At 44.5% G+C, this 12,107-nt stretch overlaps 2 protein-coding genes across 3 annotated transcripts; one reads left to right on the top strand and one right to left on the bottom strand.

Moving 5' to 3' along the window:
• Nucleotides 1–347: 347 nt before the first annotated feature.
• Nucleotides 348–4,480, top strand: ptchd3b (patched domain containing 3b). The gene is made up of 4 exons (XM_076020722.1): nucleotides 348–1,589; nucleotides 1,672–1,793; nucleotides 1,875–2,020; nucleotides 2,677–4,480. The coding sequence occupies exons 1-4, from the start codon at nucleotides 738–740 to the stop codon at nucleotides 4,194–4,196; spliced, it is 2,640 nt and encodes an 879-aa protein (XP_075876837.1). The 5' UTR covers nucleotides 348–737; the 3' UTR covers nucleotides 4,197–4,480.
• Nucleotides 4,481–4,834: 354 nt separating this feature from the next.
• Nucleotides 4,835–12,025, bottom strand: LOC142884801 (ATP-dependent zinc metalloprotease YME1L1-like). 2 transcript variants are annotated; one of them, XM_076020710.1, is made up of 18 exons: nucleotides 11,857–12,025; nucleotides 11,182–11,313; nucleotides 10,923–11,100; nucleotides 10,624–10,722; nucleotides 10,388–10,497; nucleotides 10,077–10,227; nucleotides 9,909–9,992; nucleotides 9,458–9,610; nucleotides 9,214–9,366; nucleotides 8,900–9,032; nucleotides 8,291–8,353; nucleotides 8,022–8,134; nucleotides 7,764–7,919; nucleotides 7,483–7,634; nucleotides 7,283–7,409; nucleotides 7,087–7,160; nucleotides 6,445–6,531; nucleotides 4,835–6,352 (listed from the first exon to the last, which is right to left on the bottom strand). In XM_076020710.1, exons 1-18 carry the CDS (start codon nucleotides 11,881–11,883, stop codon nucleotides 6,209–6,211), a joined length of 2,136 nt encoding a protein of 711 aa, XP_075876825.1. In that variant the 5' UTR covers nucleotides 11,884–12,025; the 3' UTR covers nucleotides 4,835–6,208. The 2 variants fall into 2 exon arrangements, with proteins under 2 accessions (XP_075876825.1, XP_075876824.1); XM_076020709.1 differs by having other exon boundaries at nucleotides 9,458–9,631; nucleotides 11,857–12,024.
• Nucleotides 12,026–12,107: the final 82 nt, after the last annotated feature.

Raw genomic sequence — 12,107 nt, 5'->3', positions numbered from 1 at the left:
TTTTTTTTTTTTTTTTTTTTTTTTTTTTAATAGTTAGTTAGTTCGTTCGTTAGTTATAAACGTGTTCGCTTTTGTGGATTCGTTTTAGTACTGTAAATACGATATTTAAGAAAATGGGGGGGGGGGGGGGGGTGCAAACGCCAACTTATATTTCCACTTAATAATATTTTATTTTTTCCTACAGTGCAGAAGATGTATATGCTCTTTATGATAAAAAAAAAAAAAAAAAAAAAAAAAATGTATGCATTCATATTAACATTTTTAGAAGTTCATCCCTGGTATTTTTTATTTATTTATTTATTTATTAATTCATTTAATTATTTTACTTTTTTTTGTTCTTTGTTTATTGTGACAGTCATGCAATGATGCATAGCCACAAGCTATTGTGTCAAAGTCTTGGTGTGAGTTGGTTCTCCAGCTGCCTTTAAACTCAAACTATAACCTGGCTTTGTTTTATCCTTTTGTTTTCTCACCACACTCCACTGACTTCCTATGACCCTAACATGTTTCCTCAACCATGAGAGCGGAACCTGTAGGAGAGGCAGATGAGCCATTATGCAGTGAAGACAGTGAAGGCGCTGACTGTAATTGAACCAGTGAGCCAGAACACACCTGTTCTAAGATAGCCGCCCCTCTGAGTCTCTTCCTTTGCCTCTGTTCATTGTGTGGAGACTCAGCCCTGTCATTATGCAAATACATTCTGATAAAGGAGTCGAGAAGAGTCTGCAGCACAATAAATGCAGCTGGATGTGAACATTCACAGCACACTCTGCAGTCAGGCCCCGATGGGAGAGAGAGAAGTAATGAAACTTGTGGGTATGGCTTCGTTACACACCGACTGCGTAGAGAGACCTCTGCGGCTTTGCTTTGCTGCGACGGGACGTTTTATTGGATCTCATCCATGGTGGTTCCTGATTGCCCCTCTCATCCTCTCAACCGGTCTGGGAAGTGGATTCTACTTCCTCCAGGACCGAATGTCCAACAGCATCGAGGGGCAATTCACGCCGGTCGATGGACGAGCCAAGACAGAGCGGAAATACATCCAAGAAACCTTTCCAGGAATAAACAAGTCCGACTTTTCCCGCGTGAGGCTCAGTACTGATGGCAATTATGCAACGTTCATAGCTTCGAGCCACAGGAATGTTCTGACTGTGGACGCACTTCAGGACATCCTAACACTGGACTTTAGCGTGAGGAGCATGACAGTGAGCCAAGGCAACGAGTCCTTTGAATACTCAGATGTTTGTGCAGTGACGATGGCATCCTGCACTTCTAATGACATTCTGGACATCATCAACCACAACGCCGCTAACATAGAGTATCTCAATCTGACGTATCCATGGTATTCCACTGAAGATAGGAGGTTTCCTTTGTATCTGAGTCTGGGGGGCGTGACCCTCTCCAACGAGAGCCTACTGGTAGAAGGTGCCAAAGCCATACAGCTCTATTATTACTTATCTGAGGAGGACAAAGCAAAAACTGACCTTTGGTTGGAGAGATTCATTGATTTGCTTTCAAATGAATCATCATCATCATCATCATCATCATCATCATCATCATCATCATCATCATCATCATCATCCATTGAGGTATGCAGAAGTTCAAATGCGGGAATTTGAGCGATGATGATGTCTTGTGCTCACCTCTCAGCTCTAACGGTGTTCTCGGCAGGTGTCCTACTCCACCTCCATGTCACTGCAGTGGGAATTTCAAAACACTCCTTCCTCCGTCATCCACCTGTTTTCCGTGGCCTACGCCATCGCCATCACCTTTTCCGTCGTGTCGTGCTGGAGGTTGGTGAAACAGCTCCTGGGCTCGTCCCGCTGGGACCCGTTGGATCACTTTGCTCATTCTCACGTCTGACTCTCCTCCAGGTCAGACAATGTGAGGACAAAGGTGTGGATGGCGTGCTGTGGCGTTCTCTCCACTGGCCTGGCGGTCCTGAGCGGTTTTGGCGCGCTGCTGCTGCTTGGTCAGCCATTCGTCATGACGGCGGCGTCCTGTCCTTTCATGATATTAGGTGGGTGGTTTTATAGACTCCAACCTAGCACACTTAACATTCACTGTTAAGAGTGAAGGAACATTCAATGTTCATGGCTGTTTCTGCACATTCTGGCTCTGTGATGATTTACTGTTTCTATTTTCAGGAAACTTTACATACACTTGTGTAATATGCACTTTTTAGTTTTTGCATCTGTAAACCTGATGTCCTGTGACTGTTCCGTAAATGTGTGTTGTTAGCTGCAGATTTTTCCCTTTTGTAAAAAATAATGATACTCAACAAAAAATATTTTGCCTAATTTAAAATGATGCACATACAACATTTTCATTTCTTCATCTTTCTTCCTTCATTCTTGTGGAGCAGCAGTTGAACAACTCTAACAGCCCCCTGCTGCATTTTAGCTTCCCGCTAAACCTTCCACGGTTTGGGCTTGTTGTCAGTAACTTGGGAGTGGTCAGTGAGACATTGGTTACCTCTGTGACATCACAGAGGGCCGGTGAGTCGTAGAACTGTGTATATTTCTCCCACAAAAACAGGGCAAGAAAAAGAAGTAAAGATTTATTTTCTCTGGAGAGTTCTCTGGTGGGGATATTACTGCTAGAAAAACACTGGTAAAATAAAACTTAAAATACTAAGGCAACTTTGCAACCTCCCGTCCTCTCATTGAACGCTAGGTGTTGGACTGGACGACATGTTCATCATGATCTCCTGCTGGCAGAGAACATGTGTCCTGGACAGTGTGGCCGACCGGCTAGCCGACACCTACAAGGAAGCTGCTATCTCCATTACCATCACCACCCTGACCAACGCCCTGGCTCTCCTCCTGGGCTGCAGCTCGCCCTTTGGCTCCGTACGATCCTTTTGCCTGTACGCTGGCGTCTCCGTCTGCTTCTGCTACCTGTACGCCATCACCTTCCTGGGTGCGTGCATGGCCCTGAACGGACGACGAGAAGCTGAGAACAAACACTGGTTCACCTGCGCCAAAATCCCAGAGGAGGCCTCGTCTGGCCGCTCCAGAGTCTTCAGCATCTGCTGCATTGGAGGCAGATATGACCGCCTTACTGAAAGGGAGGAAAGTGAGCCCATGGCTCATATCTTGGAGAGGTTTTATGGCCCATTTCTCACCCACAAGGTGGTAAAAGCCTGCGTGGCGGTCATTTACGCTGGCTACCTGGCCGTCAGCATCTATGGCTGCTTTGTCTTGAAAGAGGGACTCGATGTTAGGAATCTGGCACTGGACGACTCGTACATAACCAGCTACTTTACCACCCAGATGCAGCACTTCTCCGAATTTGGCCCCACCGTGACAGTGGCAGCGGTGCAGCCTTTGCTCTACTGGGAGGAAGCTGAGCAGGAGCTCTTGCGCAACTGCGTTTCAAGTTTTGAAAGTTTGGACTTTGTCAGGGGAGTCTTTGCCTGGTTTATTTCCTTTCAGCAGTACGCAGAGGCAAACAGTCTCGACGTAAGTTCTCAGGAGGCCTTCAAGGAACATCTGCGCAGCTTTTTAGAGGAGAACCCCTCGCTGAGACGAGATGTCAACCTCACGCGTAACAACACCATTCAAGCTTCTCGGTTTTTCATCGAGACGCTCACCAGAGGCCCCAAGGAGGACGTGATGACAGGACTCAGGGCAGCGGCTGAGTCCTGCCCGCTGGAGCTCCTGGTGTACCACCCTTCCTTTGTCTACCTCGACCAGTACACCGTCATCACGGGAAACACGCTGCAGACCATCCTGGTAGCCGTGCTGGCCATGCTGGCCGTCTCGCTCCTCCTGATCCCCAAACCCCTGTGCGCCGTGTGCGTGGCGTTGGCCATCTGCTCAGTGATGGCGGGCGTCACAGGCTTCATGTCGCTGTGGGCCGTCAGCCTGGACTCCATCTCCATGATCAACCTGGTCATGTGCGTTGGCTTCTCCGTCGACTTCTCCGCACACGTCGCCTACGCCTTTGTCTCCGGCGACGGGAAGGACGTCAACCAGAGAGCCGGCGACGCCTTGGCGCGCCTAGGCTACCCAGTCATGCAGGGGGCGCTGTCCACCGTCTTGGGAGTGGTGGTGCTGTCCACGTCCAGCAGTTACATCTTCCGGACCTTCTTCAAGATCGTCTTTCTCGTGGTCACGTTGGGGCTGATGCACGGCCTGGTGTTCATCCCAGTGTTTCTGACCCTGCTTGGAGCCTGTGGCAAGTGCCACTGACGGAAATGACTCCAAGGACCCCGGTGTTAAAGATTCACTAGCAAACAGCTGTATGAAGACCCAAATTACCTTTAGAAAGATGGAGATTGCAGGGTGGCCATCATTGAACAAGAATTTTCCAGAAATTAATATTCCCTGTTGAGAGGTTTGAGTATTTAGAAATATTTTCGGAACCGTTTGAACTACATGTAGCAATATTTCACTTTTGAATAAATCTATAAAAGAACATTTAAAATTTTGCTGGATAGAAGTCAATCAATGTGGAGGATATATTTGTGGCTTTTTTTTTTTTTTTTTTAAAGCAAACTAAAGCACAATGATGGAGTGATCATGAAAAATAAATATGGCTATGTAAACTATTTTCCATTTCCTGGTTATATGATTAGTAAACACTGTAAACTGAATTTAAGAAAACATTTTTCTTAAAATTGTTATCATAGAGCTCCTTAAAAAAATACCTGTGATGATTCTTCAACAGTCCCTTCTAGCAGAAATCAAACCTGCAGTTTCGCAGCAAACTTGTCAAATCTTTTTGTTGCATCTGCTTTGCTTTGTTTTGTTTTTCCATCTCATTTGTCTTAAACATGGGTGCAGTGCCATTGTTATCTTGTAAAAAATACAAAAAAAATAACAAAGGCTTAAGATTTAATTTGGGGCTTATTTTATTTATTTCGGCTGCCCACACATTCATCAACCCTTTGCCATCACGCAGTTGAGAGGTTCACTCAACAGCTCGACTGCCATTCAATGTGTTTGCAGCAATAAAAGCATCGCTATACATCTATATACAGTACATGCTCAACAATCCCATTCTTATGTATATACAGCTAAACATGGATAAAAAGAAAGAAAGAAAAGTAAGTTTCACATTAACGGAAAAAATATACATGTGTCATGAACAGAACTACAGCTTCAGAGTGATGTGACAACACTATTGCTTTTGACAGAAAAAATGGGCAATTTCAAGCTTTTACACATAATCACTGTTGAGAAAATGTCATCAATGGGGAGAAAAAAACGAATTGAAACATTAGGATTTTGGAGTCAAGACCAACCAAATGTCAGATTTCATATCTGTTTTATATCTGCTTAAGAATTATGATTCATTTATTAATTTAAAATAACCAATTCAAACAAATTGAAAGTCTGTGTTACTTTGTCAGCCAAGGTGTGAAATTCAGAAATGGAAAACAACAATAGCGCATAGACAGACACACACATCTTGTATTTGGCTTATGCTTGGTGAGGTGAAGCAGCAGTTTGATTTTCTGTACACGGTGCATAAAATAAATTACATAAGATGAGGCTGAGTGTTTTAAATTGTACACTCACCCAACAAGTGTTGATTTTATACACATTCTAATTAAAAGAGAAAGAAAAAAAAAACTTTACATTACATTACAGTACACTTTCCCTAAAGGCCACCTTTTAAAATAAGTTGCAGGGAAATGTGCAGAGGGATGCACTGGGAGCAGGACTTTCTAATCCCAGACACACAAAATCAGCTGATTGATCTAACAGCAGGAGGAGCTAAACTGAGAAGCCTGAGTGATGAAGGATAGTCTAAATGCAAAATGTAAGGATGTAATCAAAAAAGAAACATAATAAAATGTGGCGATATTCAGTTTAAATCGCTTGCTTTTTAAAGATTAACTGTGGTTTCTTAACAGCATTAATCTGTACAAACCTACAAGGTCAGAATTGTTCCAATGTTTTCACTTTTAAGTGCATGACTTACATTCAAACATCACTTCCTCACATGGACCAACTGAGCAACCTGAGCAACCTTTTGAGTAACGAGGCTCTGAGCGAGGGTTATGATCAATTTCATATTGAAACGCATTTACCTTTCTGGTCTTTTAAAAATTGCACGACTGTGACAGGACAATGTGCTAACACGAGAGCTTGTGAATGCCGGCCGTGACATAGCCTTCTTCCTCGACCCCTGAGCTTAACAATCCAGACCCCGACCCCTCAATTTGACCCCCCAATTGCTGCTGCATCACCCGTTTTCATCTGGTCTCCAACACCTTGCCCTCCAGGACCAGCTGGATCTCTTTGGCGTCCAGGGTCTCATACATGAGCAGAGCGTCTGCCAGGTTTTTGTGCTCTTTGGTGTGAGACTTCAGCAGGGCTTTGGCACGTTCATAGGATTCCTGGAGAGTCACAATAAGGCCACAGTAAGTTCGAGAGCGCTCCCAGTGGGGCTGCGCTGCTTCTTTTAGGCCCGGTGAGTGAGCGCACCAACCTTCAGCAACACTCTGACTTCGTGCTCCACGGCCGCTTGCGTCTCCGGACTCTGGGCTGTCATGTCGCTGTAGGTCATCACACCCAACTGGAAGACAAGGGTGTAAAAACAAAAGCATATTTATATGTGCAAACATCTTTTTTAAATGAGAATTAGACAGTAAAAGCATTTTCCATTTGAGCTCCTTTAAAATGAGCAAAACCTAGCAAAGCACCCACAGAAAACATTTGTAAAATGTGGACAAATCAGAATTACAGGCAGCAATCTACAGGGCTAAGGTTTCCTATTGAGAGTGTGTGAGGGGTGACATCAACTGCAGGTCAGTGTGGAGACCTGAGACACACTGCAATGGTAAACTAAATTCTTGCCAGACGTGAGTCCACCAAAAAAAAAGTCTTCAGTCGCTATTTTCTCCTTCTCAATAATGAGAAAATGCTTCATAGCTTCCTGAATTTCCTCGTTGTCTTCCTCAGGTGACTCAAAGCATCTCGCAGCAGCTGCTTTCTGGATTTGTCACAACAAAGGGAAGCTGGCAAATTTGGAATTGGACAGACGTGATGAGCTAAAATCGCTTCCTGTTGGTGTACGGAAGAGCCGAGACCTGAGCGATCCGTCATCTGCGCCATATTGAGTCAAACAAACCTTTTCACACATTCCAAATCTGGTCACCATCAGCTTTGCAATCTTGGTGGCACTGTCAAAGTCACTGGATGCACCTGATGACGAAGTAGAAAAACACAAAAGATTTCTTCATAAGAATTTTTTTTCTTCTTCATTTATTTCATATTCCCGCTGTAACGGTCTTATCATACACACTCATGCAGGAACTCTATTTTACCAGTTGTGATGTTCTCCTGGCCAAAGATGATCTCCTCTGCCACACGACCGCCCATGCTGACATCCATCTGGGCCAGAAGCTGCGAGCGAGTCTCACTCCAGCGGTCGTTCTCTGGGAGCATGGACACCTGAGAGAGGGGAGAGGTTGTGTGAGGAAAGGCAGCAGATTCCTCACTAGAGGAGTGTTTGTGGTGCCCTTACATGTCCCAGACTGGGGCCTCGGGGCATGATGGTAGCCTTATTGATCGGCATGGCGTCTTTGGTGTAGTAAGCGACAATGGCATGGCCTGACTCGTGATAGGCTGTGATGATTTTGTTCTTCTTGTCAATCTCTGCGCTCCTCCTCTCAGGGCCTTCAGGGGGGGAAAAAAAAAAAATCACAAAGAAATTTAAAAAAAATTCTTGCTTGGCATAAAACTTCAAAACCAGCATAATTTGTGCAGGTAGACTAGTTGAACTGGCAAAGTTTCCTTGTTACTCACCCATGAGGATTTTGTCTTTGGAGAACTCCAGCTCCCTCATGGTGACCATGTCTTTGCCGTCGACCGCTGCCTTCAGGGCTGCCTGGTTCACCAGATTTTCCAGGTCAGCGCCAGAGAAGCCAACTGTGCCCCGAGCAATGACGCTGGCCTCAATAGCTGCGTGGACGACACGCCACATCAATCAAACCAAGGCAGACAAAACAACTGTGGCTGCTGCCGTGCACAATGTTTAATGATACACCGGTGAGGAAGACACACCCGGATCCACCTTGATCTTCTTTAAATACCAGTTGAGGATCTCTGTGCGTCCTTTAATGTCAGGTTTGGGCACAGTCACCTGCATGTCGAAGCGTCCCGGGCGGATCAGGGCACTGACAAACAGAAGTGTGTCACTCAATCTCACAGACTTGAAGTCTTAAATCTGAATGAAAGAATCGGCCCCCGTCGCTTTAAGGACTGTGACGTTTGTGTGCACTGCAAACTTTGAAACTTGAACTAGCTGCAGCAACACATGCAAACAAACATACTTATCCAGAGCCTCTGGGAAGTTGGTCGCTCCGATGATGATAACCCCTTCGTTTGGTTTGAACCTGCGGAGAAAATATTACAGGTAACCGGCAGGTTAAAAAGTCAACACTACATCCCACTTACTGGGAGGAGGACATGTTCAACATAAATTAAAGGTCCCATTTCATGAAAATTACTTTTAAAAACAATATTTGTCTGTAATTTTGTCCTGTCATGGAATTCTCAAGAAATGACGTTCATCCTTAACTTCTTCCGTTTGTTTCATTTGTTATTTTTGGCATGTGGGCCTAGCCTTTTGTGATGTCACAAAGGGGCACTCACTGCCAAAACCATGGTCCAACCATCTGTTGGACCACCAGGTTTTGGACGTCTTCTAAACACGAGAAAGGAGCGACATAGCATCAGTTTTAGCAGGAAGTTAAAACCAAGAGTTTTAGCAGGAGGCTATAAACACAGGGCTAAGTAAGCTATTAACTGAAAAAATACGGAGATAGTTCTTGGATAATTCATTGTGTGAGGTCACTCCTCTGCATTCCAAAGTGGAAAAAGTCAAACATGGGACCTTTAGAGTGAATTGTTGAGGTCATGACACATTTATTTAAGCTGACCCATCCATCTCAGCAAGCAGTTGGTTGATGGTCTGCCTGGAGTACGGGTGCATGGGGGACTCGATCCTTTTCCCACCCACGCTGTCCAGTTCATCAATGAAGATCACACATGGAGCATTGGCTTTAGCCTCCCCTGTAGGAAAAAAAAATAACGGAAGGGAAAATATTCACAAACGAATGCAGCGATAACACCCTTCCTGATTCTTCTGTGAAAGTCCTGCCAGCTTTACTCAAGATACTTGCAGGGAGAGAATGGGGAAGCAAAAGCCTATCAAACGGTATTGGAATATTCATGAAACTGTTTAAAAACCCACTGAAAAGGTTCCTGATGCGGCTGGCACCCACTCCAACAAACATTTCGTCAAACTCCGATCCAGAGGCGTAGTAGAACGGCACGTCGGCCTCTCCTGCAACAGCTCTGGCAAGCAGTGTCTTTCCAGTTCCAGGTGGGCCAACCAGCAGAACGCCTGGGAGAAAAAATTAAAACAATGCATGGAACCGCAGCCACAAAACAATCAAGCTTTCGTGCCCAGCACAGGCTGGAGGAGGTTGTCTGACCTTTCGGCAGTTTTCCTCCCAAGGCTGTGAACTTCTGAGGGTTTTTCAGGAACTCCACCACATCCTGCAGCTCATTTTTGGCCTCTTCGACCCCCTTGACGTGCTCAAACGTGACGTTTTTCATCTGGACAGGGTCAACCGACGAGTCCAGGCCTGATGTTGTTCGGAACCGCACTATCCGAAATGGTTAGATTAAAGTTCGAAATCACACTGCATGACTGGGTTAACACACGCACACACAGAAAGTCCCTATTATTAATATTGTGACCACCACTACAGTTTATTAGTGATTCAATAGTAGAGAGAAAAATGTAGTTGGCACAATTGTTTAATCATGCTCACTTCTATTAATTGCAAGAACATTAATTTGTAAATATGCAAAGAAATTCTAAAATATATTCTTAGCACTAATTAATCAGTGTGAGCTTTTAGAAGGAAAAGGAGCCTCTACCCGATACGAAGGGGGTCTTGGAGATTCCGTAAATCCCAACAAGAAGCAGCACCAGCAGGATGAGACGAGTCCTCCTGAGAGAATCTGAAGATGTGGAGGATGGCAGGATATCACGGACACTGAATGCTTAACTATGGACGTTCAGGCTGTTTTGTGCTAAAGCCTTGCCTTGTGTGCGCTGCGTCAAGGTCTGAGCTTTCAGGAAACCCTCTGTGAAGCCCAGCTTGAAAGCATCCTGCTGCCCGTCTGGTACGTTCTTATTCTTTACCAGACCGTCGAGACTCTCAACCTCAAAACCCTTGTCACGTGTTAGAAAACCCTGTAGGTTTACAAAAATGGCTGTTAACATACAACCTTTTTCAGTCTAGTTTTTTTTCTTTAGGTTGTAAAAAAAAATACATTCAGCTCAGTACATTTTTTTCTATGTTACAAATGTAGATGAATCATGGCTGAGCATTTTTTTCACACATCCCACATACCTTCATAAAAGATGGGGTGAAGCTCTCAGACTCCAGAGGGCGATTGAAGGCTGACTGCGTTCTTCTGGTTTTAGTCCTCAAGGTTTTAAAGCCTCTGCTCTGGACCCAGACTTAGAACATAAACGATGAGATCAAGATCATTGTTGTGATTCTAAAGTATCTTCAACTTTATCACAAGAAACATTTTAAAGATTGAGGATTTTTTTGCATTGTGTATGTAAACCAGCATAAATTACCTGGCCAGTGTTGCATCTCTGCCCTGACAGTCTGAAGAGGTGAGGGATGCTGCCTGGAATAAAGGGGGGTCGATACAGGCAATGTGCTGCATAAGAAATCTGGGAAAAGACCAACACAGAAATATTATATTAAATATTAAATGTGCATAAAAAACAGCATTGTCTTAATGTGCTTGGAAGAAACTATAAAACTGATGAGTTATAAAATCCAAGAGTCAATGATGGACTTCCTGCCTCTTGTTTAGCCTTTTTGGGCTCAACAAAGGGTAGGAGGGGACATATTTCGCATTAACTCTCACCATGCTTGTTGTAGAAAAACGAGTGCGTTGAAACATGTGAGGTTCTCCACGCAGCCTGTCTGCCCACTGCGAGCGGGGCCTCCTGAGGACTCAAGTGTGGTAGAACACGGCTCACCAGCTCATCCAGCTGCTGGTTTCTTAGGTCTGACAAGCCAAGCTCACGCAGGTTCCACAGGGGCTGCACACAAACTCATTGTTCATTATATTTAATCTATATCGTGGATACATACATGTGAGAGGGCGTCTGTGCAGAGCGTACCTCAGTGGAGTGCAGTTCTGTCTCTGAGGGAAGCTCCTTGTGATTTCTTGAGGAGCTAGTGGTGGTGCTGCATCCCACCGAGGGCTTCATAGAGTGGAGGACGTTGATGAGGTGGCTCAGAGGTACAGTCACCTGTGATTAATTAAAAAAAAAATAAAATAAAACTACTGTTAAAAAAAATAAATACCTATACGATATAATTTAAGTAAATAAGCCTATTCAGACAAGTATAGTGATACAATTGGGTACCGTTTGAGTTACTGGGAGATGTAAAAGTAGCAAATAATTATAGCGTTCGAATAAAAATGAATGTAACATGAGGTAACCGTAAAGCAGGAAAAATATCGTTAATATCTCCAAGTGTGCGCATCGGGCGAACATACAGCATTACAAGCGATCAATTTAAAGGGCAACTAGTAAATGACGTGACGCCGCTGGTGCAGCAGTAAATGTTCTCAACTTTAAGCCTTACTTTACACTGGTCTGCAATGTATCTAGTGGAGTAAATGCTTGTGCGACAGGACACAATCGAGTCGAAGTAATTACAGAGTTGTTTCACAAGGAAAGGTCGGCTAAGGTTAATTGCGTTTGCTAGCAGGCTGAAATGAACGGGGAAGTCCAACCAAAACAATAGCAACGCTAACGTTAGCTTGGCCTTAATAACGAGTTTCTCACCTGCGGTTGCACCGTCATGGAGAACATTTTTTGCTCTCTGTAGCACGAAGGCGGTAGAACAAACGAGCTTTTCGACTATCCTCGCTAGTTTTAAGTCTCTGCGTTTTCGTTCTTTCACTTAAACCTAAGAAAGAGGCATAGCAGGCGAAACTGCTAAGGTCCAGCGGCAGGTTTGACAGCCGAAAGTAACCCGGATGTGACGGATGTTGTGACAATTTTATATGTTCGGGTGGAAATTTTCCACTTATTTA

The sequence above is a fragment of the Nelusetta ayraudi genome, unplaced genomic scaffold, assembly GCF_046127955.1.
Source record: "Nelusetta ayraudi isolate G7.1 ecotype Tasmania unplaced genomic scaffold, CSIRO-AGI_Nayr_v1 ptg000011l, whole genome shotgun sequence".
Taxonomy (NCBI): Eukaryota; Metazoa; Chordata; class Actinopteri; order Tetraodontiformes; family Monacanthidae; genus Nelusetta; species Nelusetta ayraudi.
This window is presented reverse-complemented; position numbering and strand designations above follow the sequence as displayed.